We start from the raw sequence: 25,368 nt of genomic DNA, 5'->3' as shown, positions 1-25,368 counted from the left end.
ACTACAGTTGGTCGCTACATCTGTAAGTGCAAGTTAAAACTCTCCTATGCAAGGCGAAAACCGTTTATCAACAACACCCAGAAACGCCGTCGGCTTCGCTGGGCCTGAGCTCATCTAAGCTGGACTGATACAAAGTGGAAAAGTGTTCTGTGGTCTGACGAGTCCACATTTCAAATTGTTTTTGGAAACTGTGGACGTCGTGTCCCCCGGACCAAAGAGGAAAAGAACCATCCGGATTGTTATAGGCGCAAAGTTGAAAAGCTAGCATCTGTGATGGTATGGGGGTGTATTAGTGCCCAAGACATGGGTAACTTACACATCTGTGAAGGCGCCATTAATGCTGAAAGGTACATACAGGTTTTGGAGCAACATATGTTGCCATCCAAGCAACGTTACCATGGACGCCCCTGCTTATTTCAGCAAGACAATGCCAAGTCACGTGTAACATCAACGTGGCTTCATAGTTAAAGAGTGCGGGTACTAGACTGGCCTGCCTGTAGTCCAGACCTGTCTCCCATTGAAAATGTGTGGCGCATTATGAAGCCTAAAATACCACAACGGTGACCCCCGGACTGTTGAACAACTTAAGCTGTACATCAAGCAAGAATGGGAAAGAATTCCACCTAAGAAGCTTAAAAAATGTGTCTCCTCAGTTCCCAAACGTTTACTGAGTGTTGTTAAAAGGAAAGGCCATGTAACACAGTGGTGAACATGCCCTTTCCCAACTACTTTGGCACGTGTTGCAGCCATGAAATTCTAAGTTAATTATTATTTGCAAAAAAAAATAAAGTTTATGAGTTTGAACATCAAATATGTTGTCTTTGTAGTGCATTCAATTGAATATGGGTTGAAAAGGATTTGCAAATCATTGTATTCTGTTTATATTTACATCTAACACAATTTCCCAACTCATATGGAAACGGGGTTTGTAGTTGGTGTGTGTATGCATGCACATTTTACAGTTACTAATTGCATTATAACAGGGCTAATGTTAGCACATGCGCAGCTAAAGCATAAAAAAACATCTCCAACTTATCACAACATGTTTTCTCGAGTCGGAAGTGGAAGACTTGTCGGCTGAAATGTGAACATTTCCACTGACACAGATCGCGGCTCATGATATAAATGTTCTTTGTCAGAGTTTGTAAGTAAACATGGAAGAGTTGTGCGGCTTTGTCTGATGTCATGTCACTTTTTACAGCGTGCGGTCATGTGACTGCCAGGCTGTGTTTGATTGGTGAAACAAAGTCATGTGACAGTCCTCAATGGAAGAAATCTCTCCAACGACCCAAAACAATACACGTTTTAGCGAACAGTAATCAAAAGATGATTAAAAAAAAGGGACATTTGGATAGGCCTGCTTTCTGTGTTGTGAACCTCAAGACCGACTTGCTCCTTTTTAAGCAGTTCTTATGAAAAATATGCCAATTTAGTTAAAAAAAAAAGTTTGCATGCTAATGCTAGTGTAATACTATTCTAATGCTAGCATGCTAACAAAGAAGAAGTTAACATACTCACATGATGTCACCAAGTAAGTAAATCCATGATTTTTAGGTTTAAACATATACATTGGTTAAAACTGTACAATAAAATGTTACCAGGCTAATGTTAGCATGCTAGCATAGGAACAGTCATAGACATCTTATAAGTAGATTGGCTGCTGTGACGCAAGAAATTCGGCCGCCATCTTGAAGTGGTGATGAGGAGCCGGTGAGCAGCCTAAAATGACTGTTGACAGGTAGAAAACAAAGATGCCGGGCTGGTGTTCATCGTTTTTCTGCTCAAATGAGCGGACTGTTGAAAATAGGAATCGGGGGATTACTTTTCACAAGTAAGATTTAACAATAACGTACTATTGGTTGTATTTTGTGAAAAGAATATTACCACCGAGTTGAGAAGGAGCAAAGATCTTCACTAGTACTGAAATTGTAGCTGCTAACAAACAAGAGTATGACCATAATAGAATTGCTTCTCAATGAAATTAATTAAATTTAAAAATGTCATACTTTAATAACATAAAGTTGATTAAATGATGAAGATAAAGATTGTAAAAGCCAACAGGGGTAAAAGATAGGACCACAGTCCAGATTGTGTAGAGGGGGGGGAGTAGTATATGTTAGCTAACTAGACAATCAGATGGACAATGGCTATACAGTATTATACAAGTCTAAATTTAGTCTAGCTTTCCAACCCAATTTCGGGTCAACTACTGACATTGTTGGGTAAAACAGAATTTGGTTTTATTCTGTATCCAGTGAAACAGCTTGGTGGTTTTAGCTGATATAAAGACTTCCAGGTGTTTATATATGTTTATGTTTAAGTATTTGGCAGACGCTTTTATCCAAAGCGACATACATACAAAATACATATAAAACAATCACTGTAAACATGATCATTTAAAGGAAGAATGTAATACTGTCATGACTTGTTCTGTGGCGTGGTTTGTTCTCCCGTGGTGCAAATTAATTGGACCATACGTGGCGTGCAGGTGAGGACATGTTTAATATTTTAACTAAAAAAAAAGGTACAAACAAAAAGCGCTCACAGCGGAGGTAAAAACTTGACTATGACAAAACAAAAGACTTGCACAAGGGCACAAAAACTATTAAACAAAAACTTACTTGGCATGAGAAGATCAGCATGGACTATAGAAAAACGATGATATTATGAGCAGAGCATAAATGTGTGGAGAAGGTGATGTCGCCAGGAAGACCAACAGAAAAAGACAGGCTTTAAATAACAGTGACATGATTGGTGAAAACAGGTGCGTGACTCAAAACGTGAAACAGGTGCGTGACAGGACAGGTGAAAACTAATGAGTTGCTATGGAAACAAACAAACAAGGAAGTGCAACCAGGAACTAAAAAGAGTCCAAAAAACAAACACATGGCCAAAACAAAAACATGAACAGACATGACAAATACAAAATATCAATACAAAGTGTCAAGACAGAATAAACTATCTGCTGCTGCAGCAACAGAGATACAATCCCTAAGATATATAGATATCTAATGTATTCATACATTGTTTATGTAGGATATATGCATGTATATATAGCCTAATCATATTATTTCTTCAATTTAAAAATAGCTGACCGTTCTTTTCCCCCTTCTCTGGGATTATATTCCCAGTTTTGATCTCGGACGTCTGGTCACTTATACCATATAAATAAATTATATTACTGTTAATCAAGTTATGAATAATAAAACACACCAAAACATGTGTTCTTTATCATAGCTACACGTATGACAAAAAAGCGCGTGAAAATCAGTGGTATTCAGTGAGGTAAGATGAATTAAATGCGCTGACAGTTCATTGCTCCTGCCAAATGAATTGCACTGAGTGGAGCGGATCACCACTCCAAGATGGCGGCCCCGCGTCTCGTCAGCGCCAGTAGACAGTAGCGGTCTATGCTGCGTACCCTTATAAGATGTCTATGGGAAAAGCTACGATACTTGTAAGATGGCGCCAAGAAATTAAAGGCCTATTGAAATGAATATTTTTTTATTTAAACGGGATAGCAGATCCATTCTATGTGTCATACTTGATAATTTCGCGATGTTGCCATATTTTAGCTGAAAAGATTTAGTAGAGAACAACGACGATAAAGATCGCAACTTTTGGTATCTGATAAAAAAAAGCCTTGCCCCTACCGGAAGTAGCGTGACGTAGTCAGTTGATAGCCTCCTCATATTTTCCTATTGTTTTCAATGCAGCTAGAGTGATTCGGACCGAGAAAGCGACGATTACCCCATTAATTTGAGCGAGGATGAAAGATTCGTGGATGAGGAACGTTAGAGTTAAGGACTAGAATGCAGTGCAAGACATATCTTTTTTCGCTCTGACCGTGACTTAGGTACAAGCTGGCTCATTGGATTCCACACTCTCTCCTTTTTCTATTGTTGATCACGGATTTATATTTTAAACCACCTCGGATACTATATCCTCTTGAAAATGAGAGTCGAGAACGCGAAATGGACATTCACAGTGACTTTTATCTCCACGACAATACATCGACGAAACACTTTAGCTACGGAGCTAACGTGATAGTATCGGGCTTAACTGCATATAGAAACAAAATAAATAAATCCCTGACTGGAAGGATAGACAGAAGATCAACAATACTATTAAACCAGGGACATGTAAATACACGGTTAATGCTTTCCAGCCTGGCGAAGCTTAAAAATGCTGTTGCTAATGACGCCATTGAAGCTAACTTAGCTACGGAGCTAACGTGATAGCATCGTGCTTAACTGCATATAGAAACAAAATAAATAAATCCCTGACTGGAAGGATAGACAGAAGATCAACAATACTATTAAACCAGGCACATGTAACTACACGGTTAATGCTTTCCAGCTTGGCGAAGCTTAAAAATACTGTTGCTAACGACGCCATTGAAGCTAACTTAGTATAACGGGACCTCAGAGAGCTATGATAAAAACATTAGCGCTCCACCTACGCCAGCCAGCCCTCATCTGCTCATCAACACCCGTGCTCACCTGCGTTCCAGCGATCGACGGAAGGACGAAGGAATTCACCACGATCATCCGTGCGGTCGGTGGCTAGCGTCGGCTAGCGCGTCTGCTATCCGAGTCAAAGTCTTCCTGGTTGTGTTGCTGTTGTCCGCCGCTAATACACCGATCCCACCTACAACTTTCTTCTTTGCAGTCTTCATTGTTCATTAAACAAATTGCAAAAGATTCACCAACACAGATGTCCAGAATACTGTGGAATTATGAGATGAAAACAGAGCTATTTTGTATCGGATTCAATGGGGTACCGATACTTCTGTTTCACTGGTTACGTCACACGCAAATGTCATCATCCAAAGACGTTTTCAACCGGAAGTTTAGCGGGAAATTTAAAATTGCACTTTATAAGTTAACCCGGCCGTATTGGCATGTGTTGCAATGTTAAGATTTCATCATTGATATATAAACTATCAGACTGCGTGGTCGGTAGTAGTGGGTTTCAGTAGGCCTTTAAATTCATGATATGTAGGTTTAAAAGTACAACATTTGCTTATACAACAGCATAAAATGTTAGCATGCTAACATAGGAACAGGATAAATAACAACATATGTATGAATGCCTTGTGGCATTCACACATTAATATTAATATGGGCTGCTTTGCTTTGCAGCTGGCCCATAAATATAAAGATGATGTAAGTAAATTTAGTACATTTATATTTATAAATCAGCAAAAGTAGCAGTTATTCTTCACAACAATACTCAAGTAAAAGTAACAAGTATGTTGCAATAGAACTACTCTGACAAGTACAATTGATCCAAAAAGTTACTTAAGTAAATGTAACGTAACAACTTATCCGACATAAATATCAACCTAACCGCAAACCGCCTAATTGTAACTCACCAAGCAACAGCTTTACCAAATAAGCAATCGTCACGTTTTATTGTCCGTCTTATTATGTGTGTGTAGATTAATATTAGAGCACATTTAATGTCAAGACTGGAGGTTTTAATAGCGAAAACGTATCAGCTATGTCATGATGACTCAAGGTTTTTGTCGTTGGCCTGCTGAAAATAGACCCGACATATTTTTAACATTTAATCCTTTAGCCAAAAGCGTCTCCAACTGCCCTTATGCAATGGTGGCGTCCAAGTCATGTGTCCAGCAGATTTCTGTCCAATCTGCCAGCGATTAGCCAGGCTTTTCAGTCTATCCTTAGCATCCTCATGCATGTGATTAGCTGCTAGGCTACTGGACTGCACTGCAGGAGTGCTAACTAGTTTCTGTGCACACTGAAGGTCCGGAGGTCCTTTGTGGACTTTATTCCTTGGATTGCTCGTGGATTATGACTGTGGATCTAGTAAGTATGTGCGCTTTATTCTACTATTCATGCATCTGTCAAATTGGCAGTACTTGCTAAAAAGAAAACAACCTCCAAATGATAAGGCTTAACGCTGGGTGTGGTTTTTGTAATAAAGAAAACATGACATTCTAATGTATATTTCTATGCTTCTAGTAAACCAAAAAGCTACATGTGGTCATTGTTCAGTGAACTTATTTAAAAACAAGACTTTTATTTGAGTTTTGGCTAAAAAAAAAAGAAAGAAAAAAAATCCTGTCTTATCTGTATTAAAAAATAATACACATAAATCAATAATAAAAATCTAAATTCAAACAAAAATATTTATTTCTATATCTCCTCTGTAGTTTCATCGTATTAGTAATGAATAAACGTTATTAAAGCAATATACGTAAAATATACCTCAGTTTTTAAATCATCTTGATAGCACAGCAGTAGGGGAATAAATGCATTGTTGTTACCGTAGCGACGCTAAACACATCTAGGATGTTACTGATGGACCAGACGGGACAATATGCATTTGTAAATAAAATGAATCTAAAACAGATCACTTATCATTGATTACATTAGCACATGGGTGTCAAACTCATTTTAGATCGGGGGCCACATGGAGAAAAATCTACTCCCAAGTGGTAAAATCACGGCACGATAACTTAAAAATAAAGACAACTTCAGATTGTTTTCTTTGTTTAAAAATATAACAAACACATTCTGATATTGTACAAATCATAATGTTGTTGGTTTTTTTTTACACTTACATGTTGCGGTTAATAGCATTCTATCTTTATTAGTCGTTATTTATATTTTCGGAAGAAATTAGGTGGTAATGTTCATCAGTCCACTCATTGGTGTTAATTTTCACTTTATCAACATAAAAAAATTATATCAAAATCAAAATCAAAATACAGGATGTTATTTATGTAGTTTGATCATTTTCCTCGACTGATGTACTAACATCATGTGGTTTATTTTGTACATATGTAGCATCATCTACAAAGATACAAAGAGTTGCTATTGCGACATCCAGTGGACACATTTAGAACAGCTGTTTCTTTCATAAAAACATTTCAGGTTAATTTGTATACTTTGCAAACTCATCCCGCGGCCCGGATAAAACCTGCTCGCGGGCCTGATCCGGCCCTCGGGCCGTACGTTTGACACCCCTGCCTTAGCATGTTAACCGCAGTTGGATTCACACCGTCAAGAAAAACAACAGCTTCTTTGGGTTGCTCTAAATGTCTTTACTAAATGTGTTGCAGAAAAACACTATTGTCAAAACCATCAAGAATAGTTTAAAGCCAGGATTTTTTGGGGGGGGAGGGGGGTATATTGTTTGTAGTTGCTGTAACATAAATGATATGTTTGCACGACCGCACAATAAGAAACATTTTAAGCAATGGAGTGCACACCTTTGCCAAACAAACCACAGGAAGGACGCTAATACAAAAAGAAAGATAACAGCCAAAGCTTTTCTTTATAAATGTCAGTCAAGCTTGGCCTATTTTACCAACACTTGAAACATTTACATCCCTTTTCTGCTTTTTCTACCCGACAACAATGAGTCCTCTTTTACCACCCAGCTTTGTCTCATTGAGAATGACTTTATTTGCAGATATTTACGCTTTTTAGCGGCGCTAATCCCTGGCGGAGGTTCTCCCAGTGGATTCTCCTTTGCGGCGGCGGTGACAGTGACGAGGTAACGTCACCTTTAAGCTCGTTATTTAAAGTCGCTCTGTAGGATTGGCATTGCCTCTTCGTTATCCGTGTCTTCGTTTACACTTCAGTCTTTTTCATGGGAATATGTAACGTTTAGAATGCTGAGTAGCTAATGCACACAATCATCTATTACACTGTTTTTTTCATCCTGTCTTTCTACCAGGTTATGATGATTGGAAGGCGACGCCTTACGAGGCTCCCTGCCCGTCTCCTACTGATCTGAGAGGAAGGACAAGCAGTCGCCATGTCCTCCCACAACTTCCAGTGCTTCAGTGCCGTCTCTGGGGACCCTTCCCCAAAACTCCCCACTTGCAGGCTGCCCCGCATCGCCCATCATGACCCCGTGGCGACCGAATGTTACCTGTGCTCAGAGTACAGACACGCCCGCACCATGGAGGCGTTACAGTCTTTGTCGTCTCTCTGTCACTACGACCACCATCATAATCATCGCCAGCCTCACCAGCATGTTCGATGGAGGCCCGGCAGGCCCGACAACAACCCTCTGGCGCCTCAGCGGCACGTAAAGAGGATAATCCTGGTGAAAAATAGCAACCCCTCGGTCAGAAAGACCATCGTCTTACAACGCAAGGGGCTGCGCAGCTTCGGACTTTTCTTGGAGGAACTCTCCGCGCTCATGCAGTACCACGTGAGGAAGGTGTGCACTCTGGACGGACACAAGGTGAGGTCACAACACTAGGCACACCTGTGCACCGAGCATCCAAAGGTAATTTTCACATAAGCATTGACTCATCAATATTAGCCTTTATGCTGCTTCACCTTTACTGTACAGTACTAGCATTACAACAACATTTACATTACATTACTTGTAGAGCAGAGTGAAACAGTGGCCTCTGGTGGCCTAATTGGTGCACAGCAAGAGGAGGCTAAGCATCTATCTACTATAATTAGTTAAAAAAGTAAACAAATTAATTATAAAAGTGGTATTATTTGCCTAAAAAATTATGTACTAGCTATAAATTAAATGTAATAATTAATTAGCTTGAAAAGTCACATGATGTTAGTGTTAAAAGTCAATTATTAAAGTGGCATTATTTGCCCCCCAAAAAGTTTGTTGTAATATAATTCGTTTATCTGCAAGAAATGAAATTTATTAGCACTGAAAGCCACATAATCGGCTATCAATGTCATTTATTGGTTATAAATGTCACTTTATGCCATACAAGATCATTTTATTTGTAACACAAGTTACTTAAAGGGGCTGTTTTTAACTCCTTCACAGTTACATTTGTCAAAGCAAAAAATAGATGTTACCATTAGCGGTTTAACAGAACACATTTGTTTTAAAACTGTCGATATTTTTCACTATTACTAAGTTTATGTAATACAAATGTTTACCTGCCCGACAAAATCGCGTGCACACGTACAAAAGCAGTCCAAGAGAAGCAATTAACGATCAATTTGCAGTCATGTTGTTGTTACGATAGAATATACATTCAATGACGGCTAAAACTAACCATTCAAATCGGTATCATTAGCTAACAACACCCAAAGCTCATGCGCATACACGTTTTACGCCCGTACCTAATTAAACATTACCTCCTAATTACCTCCTAGAAGACGGAGGAGGGCGGGACATAACGCTTAAAATACATTGGAAAGTTAATTAGTTACAACAGTTATTTTATTAGTTATAAAAGTCACTTATTAATAATAAAAATGTCATTAGTTGTCTAAAATGTATTATGTCATATACGAAAATTGTCATTATTTGCCCCAAAAAATTTATAGAGCTGTACTTTACCTGCTAAAATGTAATTTATTAACTTTAAAGTCACATTGCATGCTACAAATGTAATTTATTAGATACAAAAGTGACTTTACTACTATGTTAAGTGGTTTCATTAGTGCCAAGACTTACTGTATGGCACTGGGAATAAAAGTATACTTACCAATTTGAAAAAAATTGCTTATTTGCTTGAAAACATTATTGTACAAGTTACATAATTGACTTTACTAGCCTTGAATGTAGTTTTATTAGTTTTAAAAGTAACTATCATTAGCTTTAAATTGAGTTTTATTACTTATAAAAGTAACTTTTTCAACTTCAAATGTAATATAATCGTTATAAAATTAACTTAATTAGCAAAACATTTAACAAAGTTAGTTCCCACCGTCTTCTATTAGTTGCAAAATGATGTGGATCAATTCCCAGTAATATTTTAGTTAGTTGCAAATGTAATTGTAATAAAAATTAAAGTTACATTTCAAGAGGCAAAAATAAAATTGGATGAGCTTTTAACTAACAGTAGATAAGATGATGTAACACTACTACTTACAAATGAAATTGTTTTGGTGTAAAATGTGTCTGCTCAAAATGATGAATAACTCTCTTAATTTTAAATACATCTGTTAATTGGGCACAGCAAAAGTAGTTTTGGTGAAATTGCTGTTGTAGTTCATGAGGGTTCTCTTCCTTTAGTTACTGAAAGGTCTGTCATGTATCTACATCCTATACACTTTATGCACATATGCAATTACAGGGACATTAAAAGTATTCCCAGACATCACGAAACGCATTCTCATTTTTCATCTTTATGAAATCACTAGTTTTCAAACTCTCACAGATTTACGCTCTAAATAGATTATATATCAGGAGGGTAATTCATTACCTTCACTCTGGTTTGGTGTGAGTCTGCCTGAAGCTATTCATCTATGCAGTGTGGTCGTGGATTTTTAGCTCAAAACTGCTTTGCCATCAAAAACACACTTTTAAAAAGTGTCAGTGAAAGACACATTGCATCCGTTCTAGAGCCTCTGGTTGCAATATCAGGCATAGATTGTATTTTTTTTGGTATTCTTTTTTTGACTGTAGACATGCACTAGATCACACTGCGAGCAAGCAGCACTATCAGAGGCTATTCGTTACTTCAATTAGTCCGGATAGAAGAAAGAGGTCAGCTCATGCTGGCCCTACTGCCCCACTGGACCCAGCCATTTGGGTTAATCATCCGTCAAACAAGGGGATTATATTTTAATTTGTGATGACAATATGTAGTCAGCGTGACGTGTTTAATATACCCTAGTCACACTGTCCCTGTGTAAGCCCGCTGCTGGCAGTCTTCCATTGCAGGACTGCACAGTCATCCCTTGGAGTCCTTTAGAGATCATCCTTGATTAAGGCGTTTTAGCTTGCTAGCAGTGGCACAAAGAGAGAAAGCTGTATTTTTTAGCACAGGAAAGGGTGTCACTACCTAGGACTCTCTTGTAGTTATGACACAAGAACAGTCTTGCAAGTCTTGCCCAAAAGTGAACAAGCCTTTCTCCAGTGCCAACCAGTCCCAATCGTAATCCAGTCCATCGCTAAATCCTTAGAAAACATCGGTCTTTAAATGTTTTTCCTCAAAAGGATTTTTTTGGTTTCAGGTTGAAAATGTGCAAAATGTTATGCACTGTCCTGGTGTTCTGATTTGTGTGGGTCGGGATCCGTCTCACCCCTCCATTTTGGAGAGATTTCGGAAAGCAGCTGAGGACACATTGCCAATGCTGAGTACGAAGGCACGATCCGCTTGCGGTGTAGACAGTGATGACGGTAGGAAAATTATTTGACAAAGTGTTTGGATACAAATTGATTACATTTTTTTTTATCATTGAAGGACACGCCGTTCAACCGAAACTAGAATCTACCAATGGTTCCACGAGGCATTCAGTGTCTTCTGACAAGTCACTTCCAGATGGAACAGAATCCTTAGAAGATGTCACCTCCTGTCCGGCCACTGCTAACAGAATAAATGATGATGATGTGGAGAAACTAGTCCGTATCAACGAAGATGGCAGCTTGTCTATGAAGATGAAAGTGCGCTTTCGACTAGAAAATGATGAAACCTTACTGTGGTCGACAGAAGTGAGAAAAAGCTCCAACAGAACCTGCGAGCACCAGGTTCTCGACAGAAGCTGTTTGGGTTCTGAAAATGTTTCAGAGACGGGTGAGGCACACGTCAGGAGGCGCCACCAAAGACAGGGCTTTGGTTGTCCTCACTGCTGTAGTCAAACAAGAGAGTACAACATTTGGACTAACACCGCAACAGGTTCTCAGAGAGAAAGTGGCAGCACTCACACATCAAGCTCAGGCGCTTCCTCGCACAGGGTGGTTTCAAGAAAGAGCATGGTTGAAAGTCGGAAAACTGTGGCCAAATCAAGCGAGGAGCATTTAGAAGAAGTGGTTGAGCATGTTAAATCATTTGAAACGGTGGAGTACTGCGCCATCCATAGTGAGTCTTGCATGAATACGGTAGACAACTGTGAGGCTGAGCAAGAACGAGAACTTGGATCTACAAGTTCATCAAGACAACACTCGCTAAGTGAAAAACCAGAAAAGGAGGAGCTGACAGGAGATGCTATGCCGGAAACTTTGAGGAAATCATCGTCAGGATCTACACACTCAAAGAAATCCACTAAGAAGTCTAGAAGGTCATATGCATGTCACTGTGGAGCATCTGATGGTAGTCAGGATACACAAATGCAAACAAATTCAGAGGAGACTCTTGCTGTCACGTCTGTCCGATCAAATTCTCTTGAGTCGAATGAATGCAAAGAAACACATGATGCAGAACCTGCGGGTGTGGAAGAGGATCGATCAAAAAGTGCCATGTCCGTTCATTCAAATGCCTCAACAAAGTGTAAACCAAAAGTCTTAGAGTGCAATGAAAGACCATCAAGTCAAACATCAGCCAAGTCTGAGGTGACAAGTGAACTATGTCAATCAGAAAAAGAAGCGGAGGCAGAAAGACCAACAACTTCCTGCTCGTCCAGATCCACAACTTCAGTTACATCAAAAGGATACACTCATGTGGATGAGGCTGAAGAAGAATATGCCAAAGAACAAGTCCAAGACCAAGCAGAGGAAAGTGAGAGTGGACAGAGAACTCAAAGCCAAATGTCTATGAAATCTTCTAAAAAGTCCAAATCACCTGAACAAAGTCTAGAAGAAACCTCAGAGGTGAATACTGAGGGACTAGAATCTACAAAGGACGTACAAGATCAAGTAAGATTATCGAGTGTCCTTTCAGCGACATCGACAAAGTCTAAAACCTTGGAGGTTGTCAAAGAAATACAAGAGGCATCTGCAATGTTAAATGTTGATGATTGCCCTGAGGAAGAAACTGAGGAGAGACCTCCAACTACCATATCAGTTGAATCTGTTATATCAGATGTAAGGTCAAGGAAATCAAAATCCCCAGAAGTTGATGCTGATGGATATACTACAGAGGCAACTGAAGGTAGACCACAAAGCACAACGTCAATCGACTCAGTAGGGTCGGTAAAGAGCAGTATTTCTGCTACATCATGTCAATCTAAGTCATCAGAAGCACCAGATGATGAATGTAGAAGTAATGGAGTGCCAACTCCAGAAGAAACAGCGTGCAACACTTCAGCCATAGTGAGCAGTTTGGAAGTCAAAGATAGTGTTTCAAATCACAAGGTTGAGGAAACAGAGAGGCCTGCTTCAGGATATCATAGTGCCATGTCAGAAAAAACTGCTGACTCAGAATTGTCTGCAGAATCCATGAAGTCCAGAACCTCTGAAAATAGGACTGAAGGAAATGTTGATGATGCAGAGAGAGCACAAAGTGCAATGTCTACCAAATCAAAGGCATCCAAGGGATATTCTCAATCCAAAGCCTCTCAGCCTGTCCTTGAACAAAATGACGAAGACGATAGTGAGCAAGATGCTAGCCAGAGGTCACCCAGCGCCATGTCAACCAAATCGACCAAGTCAAGCATTTGTTCGAGATCAAATGAGGATGAGAGAGAACCAAGTGTGATGTCGGTTATCTCCCAATCTGATGATGTTACTTCACAATCAAATGTTTCAGAAGCTCTTCTGGAAGATGGTGTTGATATACTTGATGAAGAGACAAAAAGTAGAGTAACAAACGCCATGTTAGCTCGATCTAACAAATCGGCAAGGTCAATTAAGTCCAAATACTCTGCTGATGTTCCAGCGGACGAAACATCTGAGTGTTCAATCCAGTCACAGGCTTCTGCAGAGAGACCACTCAGTGCTTTGTCTGCAAAATCAACAAAATCGCAAGTTTCTGGAAAATCTACAAAATCAGATGTTTCTGGAATGTGTGCCGAAGATGTTGGAGAGGAAGATGTTGAGAGATCACACAGTGAGATGTCAGCTAAATCTGCAATGTCTTCTTTTTCGACAAAGTCCAAAGTATCTAATATTTCAGCTAATGGCCATTATCATCAAGAGAGGGTGTCAAGCAGCAGGTCGGTCAGATCAGAAAGATCTGCAGAAACAAATGTTTCAGCAAAATCTAAGTCCATTAAGGACAGTCCATCTGATCACGATATGGATTCTCCCGGAGAAAAACTATGTGATAGCAGATCAATAAGCTCACTATCAGTTTTATCAAGTGTTTCAGCGCGGTCAAGTAAGTCCAAATGTTCAACCAAAGTTCTAGCTGAACAATGCAGGCCTAAGTCACATGCTTCTGACGTATCATCAAAATCCAACGTGTCGGAAGTTCTCACTAGAGAAATCTCAAGTAGAGCAGAGAGTAAAGTGTCTGCCAAATCCACAAAGTCCAACAAATCAAAAGTCTCAGCTGACAAAAATACTTTTTGTCATGAGCCAGTTGAAAGAGCTTTGAGTAACTTGTCCATCAAATCAGCAATATCTGCAAGGACATGTGTCTCTGGAGTGTCTAGGGATGTTCCTGAGCTGACTAGCGAACACAGCGTTGAAATCTCTGAAATGGAGAGTGAAGCACAAGGGAGTTCAAGGCAGTCAGTCGAGTCAGGTACATCAGCAAGAGTCATAGGCTCCAAAACTGAAGAAAGTACTGAATGTGCAGTTGATAATGGGGACGAGGAGCAACTGGAAGCAAAGGAATCATTCCAATCACAAGATTTTGGTGTGACTGGAGGTGTTTCTATGCAAAGATCTGCTAGCTCTTTTTCAGCTAGCTCTACAAAGACAAAGTCTTCAGGCCTCTCTCTGTTTAATAAAAACAATGAGAATCATGATGAAATATCACAAATAAGATCAGCAAGCAAGTTATCCGTCAAATCAACCAAGACAAACACATCTGTCTCATCAAGAGCAACATCTGAGGTTCCTTCAGAAGAAAACACTACAAACGGGGAGGAAACTGAGCAGAGGCCGGTGAGCGCTAAATCAGCCAGATCTGCCAAATCAGCACAATCAAACACTTCAGCAACATCTTCGAATATACTGCATGAAAACAATGACGAGAATACAGAGAAAGCACCAAGTAGTTTTTCTGTAAAATCAACTAAATCCAGGAGATCAAATTCCTCAGCAACATCAAAGAAGTCAGAAGCTGCTGCAGATGATGCTATTATTGATGCCACTAAAATCAAATCAGATGAATCAGCAAAGTCTGTTGTGTCTGAAAAAATTGAATTGAGAAAAGGTTGTGAAAAATGTAAAACCCCAAGTGTGATGACTATCAAATCAGATATATCTTTAAAATCAAGGACATCAAATATATCACTAAGGGCAGCTGAAATGCCTGATCAGGATGTTAATGGAATCAGCGGCACTCCAAGTGTTTTGTCCGTCAAATCAAATGTGTCTTCAAGAACCAGAATGTCTGAAGTAGCCCCGAGCGAACAGACTGATAGAAGAACCCACAGTGTGATGTCCAGTGTATCTGTGAAATCCAAGAATTCAGAAGTTCCTGCTGTGGCGGTTGAGGACTCGGAAGACCGAACACCCACAGGTATGTCATCCAAGTCCAAAAGGTCAGCTACATCTCTGGGAAGAAAAAGCCGGGGGAATGGACAAAAGTCTCTATCTGTCAAATCTGTAAGATCCAAGAAAACTGAAGTTGATGACAACCAGCAAACCAGCAAAGATGCAAGCTCTGAGAGACTACCGAATGGGCCTGCAGACAAAAGTGTCAAAGAGAATATAGATACTGATGATGTAGCGATAGTTCCATCAAATTTGCCAAATGCTTCTCTAACTGAGGTTGTTAGCGAATGGCTTAAAACCATACCAGCTGACGGCGAACTGTGCGACTTGGAGGAGTTTGACGAAAACTGTGACACACTCAAAAGCGGCACAGTGGTCGATGAACCCAATGATGACAAAGCAGTTGAGAATGTAAACAAACCAAATGATCTGAACGGTGTTTCTGGAGATGAACATCATAAAGACACGGATATATCAAATGCAGATTGTGGAGATAATGACCCCAAGATATTTTACTCTTCTGTGCAAGTGATGAAAGTCCTTCTCAATCCAAAACTGGACAGATGCAATAGTTTACCTGAGGTTTCTCCTGCATATGGACGCAAATTAAGCACTTCAGCCAGAGGTTTCTTGGATTGCCTTGTGAAGTTACAGTTAATAGACCACGATCCCAAGAACACAGATGAAAAATGTGAACGATACAAAGCACTGATGGAGATTCTTCAATCCCTTTGGCTGTGCGACTCCTTAGACAATGAACCTTTGTTAGCAAAGGACCGCCATTCTGATGAAGAGTTTAATCACACGTCCTCCTCTGGCGTAGATGTCAATAGTGGCTCCACAGGTTCTGGAAAGAGCAGCGACGGAGTGAATGGTAATCAAGCACAAACTATTGCAGATGCATTTGGCAAAGCACAGGAAGTCAACAGGTATGAAGAAACAGGCAGAGGAGAGGAGGAATTACCTCAGGGAAACCAAAAGGGAGACCGATTAACAGATGAGACCATTAGAAGTAATGATAGCTCAAGAGAGATGTCTGAAAGCCCACTCTCCTCAGGCAATGGTCAGAGGTGTGATACAGGCTCCATGTCTGAGAGTCCGGTCCAATCCAGTAAACATATTTGTCAAGACCCTGATCCTGTTTGGGTCCTGAGTTTACTAAACAAAATAGAGAAGCAGTTTATGACTCATTACATCAATGCAATGAGTGAGTTCAAAGACCAGTGGAAAATTAACGATAATGAGCAGCTGGACAGAATGATAGGAGAAATTAAAAATGTGATTGAAACACGCATCCAAACTAGCATACACAGAGAACTGGGCAAGATCAAAGGTCGAACAGGCCTACCAAGACCTCCGAAAGAAACAAAGTCCAGGCCTTCAACGACCCAGACGGACGAAAGGAGACGAAAGCTTAAGATGAAAGCCAAACAGTCATTTGAACCACAGTCAGGAAAAAGCGACGATTCGGCTATGAGCACAGTTTACAGCGATCAGCGTGAAGAAACCGAGGATGAAAGCTGCCCATGCGAATCGTGCGATAAGAAAAAAATGGCACAGACAACTCCATTGCTTGGGGAAATGATGAGTACTGCCCCTGTTTTAATGGACTTTGATTTGAAGAGAATTCTTCAGATGAAGAATGATGATACTACAGACCACTCTTTACCCAATAATGAAACCAAAGCAGCAGCAACGCTTATCGGACAGATTCTGGAGAACGCCATAATGGAAATGGAGGAAGATCAAAAAGATGTTGTAGACAAGGCAAATGAGGGTGAGATCACAGGTGGAAAGGTTTCTGAAGCCAAAGATGAAGAAGAAGCCACCCTAAGTGAGGACCAAATTGAAGCTCCAGTTGAAGATAATTTCACCACTAATGCTGATATGCCGCTAGAAGAAGTGGGGGAAGCATGTAAAGTTAAGACTGTCATTTTAGCTAAAGATACATCTGCTATCAGTGGACCAGAGAAAGATGATGCCGCCACCGTGAAGGACTCAAATGCAAACACTGACAATAAGGTTTCTACAAAAGAAGAGGTGTTGGCTGAGGAAGATAGAACTGAGAGGGATGAAGAAGGGCCAGGAGATGGTGAAGAGGAGACACTTGCCACCAGTGGAAATGAGAATAAGGATGCAGACACCATGAAGGACTCCAATGAGTGTGTAGAAATTGATGATGAGGTTTCTGCAGAAGACATGACAACTGGGGAAGCTGCTGTAAACATAATATCTGAAGATGAAGATGAAGAAGTTAAAGCCGATGGTGATAAGGAAATACCTGCTACCTGTGAAGATGTGGAGGATGAGGCCGCCACTGAGAATGAGGATGCAAATGCTGCTGCTGAGGTGACAGCCACAAGTGAACATGAATGTGAAGAAGATGCAGAATGGGGGGGTGTTGGTAAAGAGCAAATGGCTTCTGCCAATGGAGAAGAGAACTATGATGACGTTCCCAATGCTGCAGAAAATGAGATGATAGAGGGAGCCATCATAGAAGAAGATGAACAAGTAGCACAAGAACCCATCAGTGGTGTAGAGGACTGTCCCGCTACTAGTGGAGATGAGAATAACGATGCAGTGACTGATGACAAGGTCGTTGCAAATGATGAGATGATGAGGGAAGAGGTTGAGGAAACAGCTGAAGCTGAAGATAAAGTTGATGGGCAAGTAGTGGCCATGACAGATGAAGAAATGAGAGTCTGTGGTCAAGAAGAGAATCCAGCTGCTAGTGGGAATGAGAACGATGAGGCAGCCACTGCATATGACAATATAAATGCTGTCTGTGAAGTTGTTGTAGAAGATCAGATGATATGTCATGAGGTTACTGTAACTGAAAATGCAGCACTTGGAGATGCCATAATAGCTGCCAGTGAACAGGAACCTGAAGAAAATGAGGAAGAAAAATCTTCTGCTACCAGTGGAGGAGAGAATGAGGACTCAGTCACTGAGAATGAGATCACAAATGCTGATGATGATGTTGCTGCAGAAGATGAGAAGATGAGTGAAGATGGTGCTGTAAGTGATGATAAAGATGAAGAAGCGAGAATCAGTGGTGAAGAAGAGCCATCAATGGGAATGGAAAACAATGATGTTGATTCTGAGAATTACAACACAAATGATGAGGTTGCTGCAGAAGATGAGATTATAAATGAGGAGGTTGTCAAAGTAGCTGAAGTCAATGAAGCAGCACAAGATGATGATGGACCTGAGAAAGATGAAGAAGAGAAAGTGAGTGCTGAAGAAGACACTCCTGCCACCAGTGGGGATGAGAATGCAGCCACTGATAGTGATAATAATGATGCAGAAAACGAGAATATGAACGAAGAAGTTGCTGAAACAGTAGAAGAAGCAGCAGAAGAGACCACCATGATAGCTTCAAATGAGGATGAATCTGAAAAAGAAGAAGTTCCTCGTGATGAGGAGACTCATGTCACTGGTGGAGATGACAATGAGGATGCCGCCAATGATAATGATGATGTTGCTGCAAATGATGAGAAGTTGAGAGAAGTGGTAAGAGAAACAGCAGCAGAAGAAGAAGAATCGACCACCATAATAGTTACAAATGAGGAGACTTCTGTCACTAATGAAGATGAGAATGAGGATGCTGCCACTGATGATGAGGTTGCTGCAGAAGATGAGAAGATGAGAAAAGAGGTAACTGAAACATTAGAAGAAGAAGCAGAAGAGACCACCGTTATGGCTACAGATGAGGAGACTCCTGTCACTAGTGGAGATGAGAATGAGGATGTCTCCACTGATGATGAGGTTGCTGCAAAAGATGAGAAGACAAGTGAAGAGGATGCTGAAACAGCAGAAGATGAAGATGCAGCACGGGAGGTCACCATAGTAGAGGATGATAAAGAAGATAGAGCAAGCGGAGAAGAAGAGACTCCTTTCATTAGTGGAGATGAGAATGAGGATGCAGCCAATGATGATGATGTTGCTGCAGAAGATGAGAATATGAGTAAAGAGATAGTAGAAACAGCAGAAGAAGAAGCAGAAGAGACCATCATGATGGCCACAAATGAGGATGAATCTGAGAAAGAAGACGTCCCTAGTGATGAGGAGACTCCTGTCACAAGTGGAGATGAGAATAAAGATACCACCAATGACGATGATGTTTCTGCGGAAGATGAGAAGACAAGTGAAGAAGTACCCGAAACAGCAGAAGAAGAAGCAGAAAACACCACCATGATGGCCACAACTGAGGGTGGACCTGAGAAAGAGGAAGAAGAAGAAAGGGAGACTCCTATCACTAGTGGAGATGAGAATGAGGATGATGTTGCTGAAGAAGATGAGAGTCTGAGGAAAGAGGTAACCGAAACAGCAGAAGAAGAAGCAGAAGACACCACCATGATCGCCACAAATGAGGGTGGATCTGAGAAAGAGGAAGACGAAGGAAGGGAGACTCCTATCACTAGTGGCGATGAGAATGAGGATGATATTGCTGAAGAAGATAAGAATACGAGTGAAGAGGTTTCTGAAACAGCTGAAGACAAAGATGGAGCACAGGAGGTCACCATGACAGAGGATGATGAAGAAGACAGAGCAAGTGATGAAGAAGAGACTCCAGTCACTATGGGAGATGATAATGAGGATGCCGCCAATGATGATGATGATGATGAGAATAGGAGTAAAGAGATAGTCGAAACAGCAGAAGAAAAAGCAGGAGAGACCTTAATGACGGCCACAAATGCAGATGAATCTGAGAAAGAAGAGGAAGAAGAAAATAAGACTCCTGTCACTAGTGGAGTTGAGAATGAGGATGCCACCACTGATGATGAGGTTGTCGCAGAAGATGAGAAGACGAGTGACGAGATTGCTGAAACAGCTGAAGATGAAGCAACAACAGTCCCAAGTGAGAATGAATTCAACAAGGAGGAAGAAGTCCCTGGTAATGAGAAGACTCCTGTCACCAGTGGAGATGAGAATGAGGATGCCACCACTGATGATGAGGTTGTCGCAGAAGATGAGAAGACGAGTGAAGAGATTGCTGAAACAGCTGAAGATGAAGCAACGACAGTCCCAAGTGAGGATGAATCCAACAAGGAGGAAGAAGTCCCTGGTAATGAGAAGACTCCTGTCACCAGTGGAGATGACAATGAGGCTGCCGCCACTGAGGATGAGGTTGCCGCAGAAGATGAGAATATGAATAAAGAGATAGTCGAAACAGCAGAAGAAGAAGCAGAAGAGACCTTCATGATGGCCACAAATGAGGATGAATCTGAGAAAGAAGAGGAAAAAGAAAAGAAGACTCCTGTCACTAGTGGAGATGAGAATGATGATGAGGTTGCAGCAGAAGATGAGAAGACAGCTGAAGAGATTGTTGAAACAGCTGAAGATGAAGCAACGACAGTCCCAAGTGAGGATGAATCCAACAAGGAGGAGGAAGTCCCTGGTAATGAGAAGACTCCTGTAAACAGTGGAGATGAGAACGAAGAAGCTGTAGATGAGATGGAAGAAGACAATAAGGATGAGAATGCAGAAGAGGGGCAAACTTTACCCGAGGAAGATGAAGAATTTGATGAGAGCGGGAATGAAGAGAAGTCAGGCAATGAGGGAACAACAGCGGAACAAACGGATGAGGACGAAGAGGAGCCTGCTGGCATGTGTGGTACTGATTTTGATTCTCATGCTCCCGCAGCTGGAGATGAACATATGGCTGAGAATGAGGCTGAATGCACTAATGAGGGGGCAGCAGATGAGACGGAGCTCAAGGATGAAGAGGATGCTGCAACAATTATGAAAGACTCTCAGGAGGAAGATCCTGAAGAGGAACCTGCTGAAAACAAGGAATCAGTGGCGACCTCTGATGAAAAAGAGGATGTAGAAACAAAAGTGGCTGAAGATCCAGGTGGCATCCCACAGGACGATGAGGAGGATGAGGTGACCAATGATGATGGTCAAGATAATGTAGAAAATTACGAAGACGACAACGTAACAAACAGGGACACTTTTGAAGTATCTGAAAAAGATGAATTGTCCGCTAACCAGGGGGAGTCGGCCGACGGCGAAGACGAGGCAGAATCCGATGATGCAGACGAAGAGGTGAAAGGAAGTAAGGACTTCATCCCCAACAAGGCAGACAATCAGGAGCCGGATCAGGCCAGGGAAACTACTACCTTAGTGGTAAACAACAGTTTGCTTAAAGTAAGCGCCGAGTCTGAGGACGGCGTCTACGCAGATGGAGAAGACTCGGACACGGAAACCTTAAAGTCAGACAACAAGTGATGTGGACAAGGACTGGATGCAGTATTCTAGGACTGGATGCAGTATTCTAGGACTGGATGCAGTATTCTAGGATTAGATGCAATATTGTAGGACTGGATGCAGTATTCGAGGATTAGATGCAATATTCTAGGACTGGATGCAATATTCTAGGACTGGATGCAGTGTTCTAGAACTAGATGCAGTATTCTAAGACTAGATGCAATTTTCTATGACCGGATGCTGTATTATAGGACTAGATGCAGCATTTTGGGACTGTATGCTATTCTTGGAGTGGATGCCGTATTCTGGGACTGGATGTAGTATTCTGGGACTGGATGATGTATTCTAGGTCTGGATGCAGTATTTTGGGACTGGCTGCAATATTCTGGGACTGAATGAAGTATTCTAGGTCTGGATGCAGTATTTTGGGACTGGCTGCAATATTCTGGGACTGAATGAAGTATTCTAGGTGTGGATGTATCATTCTCGGGGCGCTTCTACAGATGCTGAGAGACACTGAAAGAATGTACGAGTATCACAACCACGACCTCCATGACTAGGCAGCTCTGGGACATAACCACCTTGAAAACTTGAAGGAAAACTTGAATTCACTTGTGTACTACATATGTACTAATACTCACAACCTGCACCTCCCTTTAGACACACCTGCACACACTGGCTACTGTGTTAGGTACACTGAAGATGAACACAATCATGCATTCATTGTGAGACAACTCTAGTATTGGATCTCATTAGGTGTACCTAATATTGTGGCCATTACAAGTATATATTTGCACATATACTGTACTCTAGTATTTCCTTTTTAAAATGATACATTTTGTTTTCTTTGTTGGGATTTTTTTAGTGTTTCTTTAAAAAGCCATGAATAATTATCATTTTGAACGCTTCAAAGTACCACAGTGTGAGTATTCAAACGGGATGCACATATCAGTAGAGTAGACAAATGTATGCTTTCATAACTAAAAGCTTCATACCGTGTGGAGGCAAATATTACCTCAACTAAATGTACTGCACTTTTTTTTGTCTGTGGATTAAAATACAAATGCACTTTAAATACACTTGTTTTCTATGTTTTTTTAATTGTATTTTTAAATAACATTATGAAATATTTCCAGGGATGCTTCGATTAGGGTTTTAAGCTGCCAATTTCGATCATCCTTGAGATCGACTAATAGCGATACAGATACAGATCACACGTATTAATTGTACATTTTCAAAAGTAATGCTTAGCGTTATCGACAGTGTAACAATACCAACACAACATTTAAACTAGTTCCTTATTCTCTTTTTTAACATACAATTGTTAGAGCAAAACAAAATCATTAGTCCACAATAACTGAACACAGGCAAAACTATTATCTATTACTCTTTTAAATCCATCCATCCATCCATGTTCTACCACTTGTCCCTTTCGGGGTCACGGGGGGTGCTGGAGATAAGATAAAATAGAAAATAAAGTATCAACCTTTATTTATAGCACTTATTTATAGGTGTTGTTTAAAGCTAGCTTAGCAGTCAGCTCAGCAATCAAAGTACCAATGATTGTCACACACACACTAGGTGTGGCGAAATTATTCTCTGCATTTGACCCATCACCCTTGATCACCCCCTGGGAGGTGAGGGGAGCAGTGAGCAGCAGCAGTGAGCAGCAGCAGTGGCCGCGCCCGGGAATCATTTTTGGTGATTTAACCCCCAATTCCAACCCTTGATGCTGAGTGCCAATCAGGGAGGTAATGGGTCCCATTTTTATAGTCTTTGGTATGACTCGGCCGGCTTTTGAACTCACAACCTACCGATCTAAGGGCGGACACTCTAACCACTAGAGCACTGATTAGTTTAGTATCCTGGCTTGCTCTCGATGTGGGACATGTTCAGTGTCGTCTTCCAGTGATAGTGCTACTTGATAATGATTCCTAAGATACTAAAAAAAAAGCAGTTTATTTACCATAATGAAAGTGATTATTATTAGCTTAGAAGAGCGGCTCCTCACAGCGCATGGAGACACATAATTAGCGGCTCGCTGCCTGTCAGCTTGGGGACTAAAAAGAAACACGATATCAGCCAGAGGGGATCGGCTTTAAAAGACATGAATCGGCAATGGCGATCACATACTTTTCCTTAAAAAACATCTGATACTGATCGGTGGCCAATTGATCAGCGCATCCATACTTATTTCATATTACACTTTATTATGTATTATTAATCGTATAACATAAAATACCAATCAACGCAGTATACACCGTGTTTTTTTAAATTTTAAAATACTTAGTAATGAAAATGCAAAATATTTTACTTCAGTGAATCATCTTCTGACTCCAAATTTAGAAACATTAAATACAATAAATGTATATATATATATATATATATATATATATATATATATATATATATATATATATATATATATATATATATATATATATATATATATATATATATATATATATATATATATATATATATATATTATATATATATATATATATATATATATATATATATATATATATATATATATATATATATATATATATATATATATATATATATATATTATGTAGACCACAAGGAAGTGTTTTACATTTAGAAAAATAACCTAATACGACCCCTTTAATGCGCCTTATATTCCGGTGCGCCTTTTGTATGAAAATAGACCTGACTAGACCAGCTCATCAGCAGTGCGCCTTATAATCCGGTGCGCCCTATGGTCCGCAAAACACGGTAGTTACTGTTAATGACAGTTTTAACAACAACAGCCCACATTTGTGGCTATATAAAAAAGATATTACATTTATGAATGACGTCCCAAAGGTGCAGCCTATAGGTTTCTCTCCATGATAGCCAGGAAGTTAACTGCTTACTAATATCAAATCAGCTTGTGTGCTGCGACTGCAGAGTCCCTAAAATGAGACTTTCTTGGCGTCTGTGTAGTAAATGCAGCCCCCCACCCCCACAACCCTTATTAAGACGCAGCTGATGGATGGCACCTTTGTCACGGCTTGCCACTGGAGGTCTCCTGCGGGCACGTGACACCCATAATTGGTGTCACCCTGATTGACCGCACCAGGACTTTAAGGAAGGAGGACGTCACTTGGCCTCGGAGAGAAAAAAAAACCGACCCAGTCGAAGAGCTTCCATGTGTGCTGTTTTTAGGAATGGCAGTCGAAGACCATAACTCCCTGTTTTTTTTGTTTTGTTTGTTTTTTTTGTTTTTTTTGTCCTGTCCAGCTTCTCAGGCAAATCATATTGTTGATGTAGATGCCCGTATCGGCTGTTCAGATTTACTTTACAAAAGAGAAGTGTGGAATACTTCTTTTGTTGCCTCATTTGGATTTGACTTTATTAAATGTATTTATATTATCATTTGGTGCAGCCGGGCCGGAGCAGGAGGAGATAGAAAGAGAAAAAAAGGAAGACAGAGGGGGACATTGTGGGGACCAGAGGGGGATTAGACAGAGAGACAACAACAACAGCAAACACAACAATAACAATACCAACAACAACAACAGAACAACATCATTAAATAGGATATGTACAAATATGATGGTAAAAGTGATAGTAAAGAAGCAGTTAGTGAAATAAATAATAATACAGAAATGACAATGAGCATTATTACACTACAAATGGAGCAATTGATAATGAATAATAACAATACCATCCATCCATCCATCTTCTTCCGCTTATCCGAGGTAAGGTCGCGGGGGCAGCAGCCTAAGCAGGGAAGCCCAGACTTCCCTCTCTCCAGCCACTTGGTCCCCCCATAGGAAGCAAAGACTTCCGCTGTTGTAAGATTGATTGTTCGCCTCCACTTCAGTTCAATGAGACCCTCCTTTCAGGGCTTTTTTGTCATTTAGGATGTAAAAAACAAAGAATAAATGAGTCATGGTTATT

At 40.5% G+C, this 25,368-nt stretch overlaps 1 protein-coding gene across 1 annotated transcript; it reads left to right on the top strand.

Moving 5' to 3' along the window:
• Nucleotides 1–7,914: 7,914 nt before the first annotated feature.
• LOC133649187 (retinitis pigmentosa 1-like 1 protein) lies at nucleotides 7,915–21,989 on the top strand. The gene is made up of 4 exons (XM_062046021.1): nucleotides 7,915–8,229; nucleotides 10,935–11,100; nucleotides 11,165–21,865; nucleotides 21,926–21,989. Exons 1-3 carry the CDS (start codon nucleotides 7,942–7,944, stop codon nucleotides 21,475–21,477), a joined length of 10,767 nt encoding a protein of 3,588 aa, XP_061902005.1. The 5' UTR covers nucleotides 7,915–7,941; the 3' UTR covers nucleotides 21,478–21,865; nucleotides 21,926–21,989.
• The last annotated feature ends 3,379 nt before the right edge of the window (nucleotides 21,990–25,368 follow it).

The sequence above is a fragment of the Entelurus aequoreus genome, linkage group LG04 (assembly GCF_033978785.1).
Source record: "Entelurus aequoreus isolate RoL-2023_Sb linkage group LG04, RoL_Eaeq_v1.1, whole genome shotgun sequence".
In the NCBI taxonomy this organism is placed as follows: domain Eukaryota; kingdom Metazoa; phylum Chordata; class Actinopteri; order Syngnathiformes; family Syngnathidae; genus Entelurus; species Entelurus aequoreus.
The sequence above is the reverse complement of the archived record's forward strand: the minus strand, read 5'-3'. Positions and strand labels throughout refer to the sequence as shown.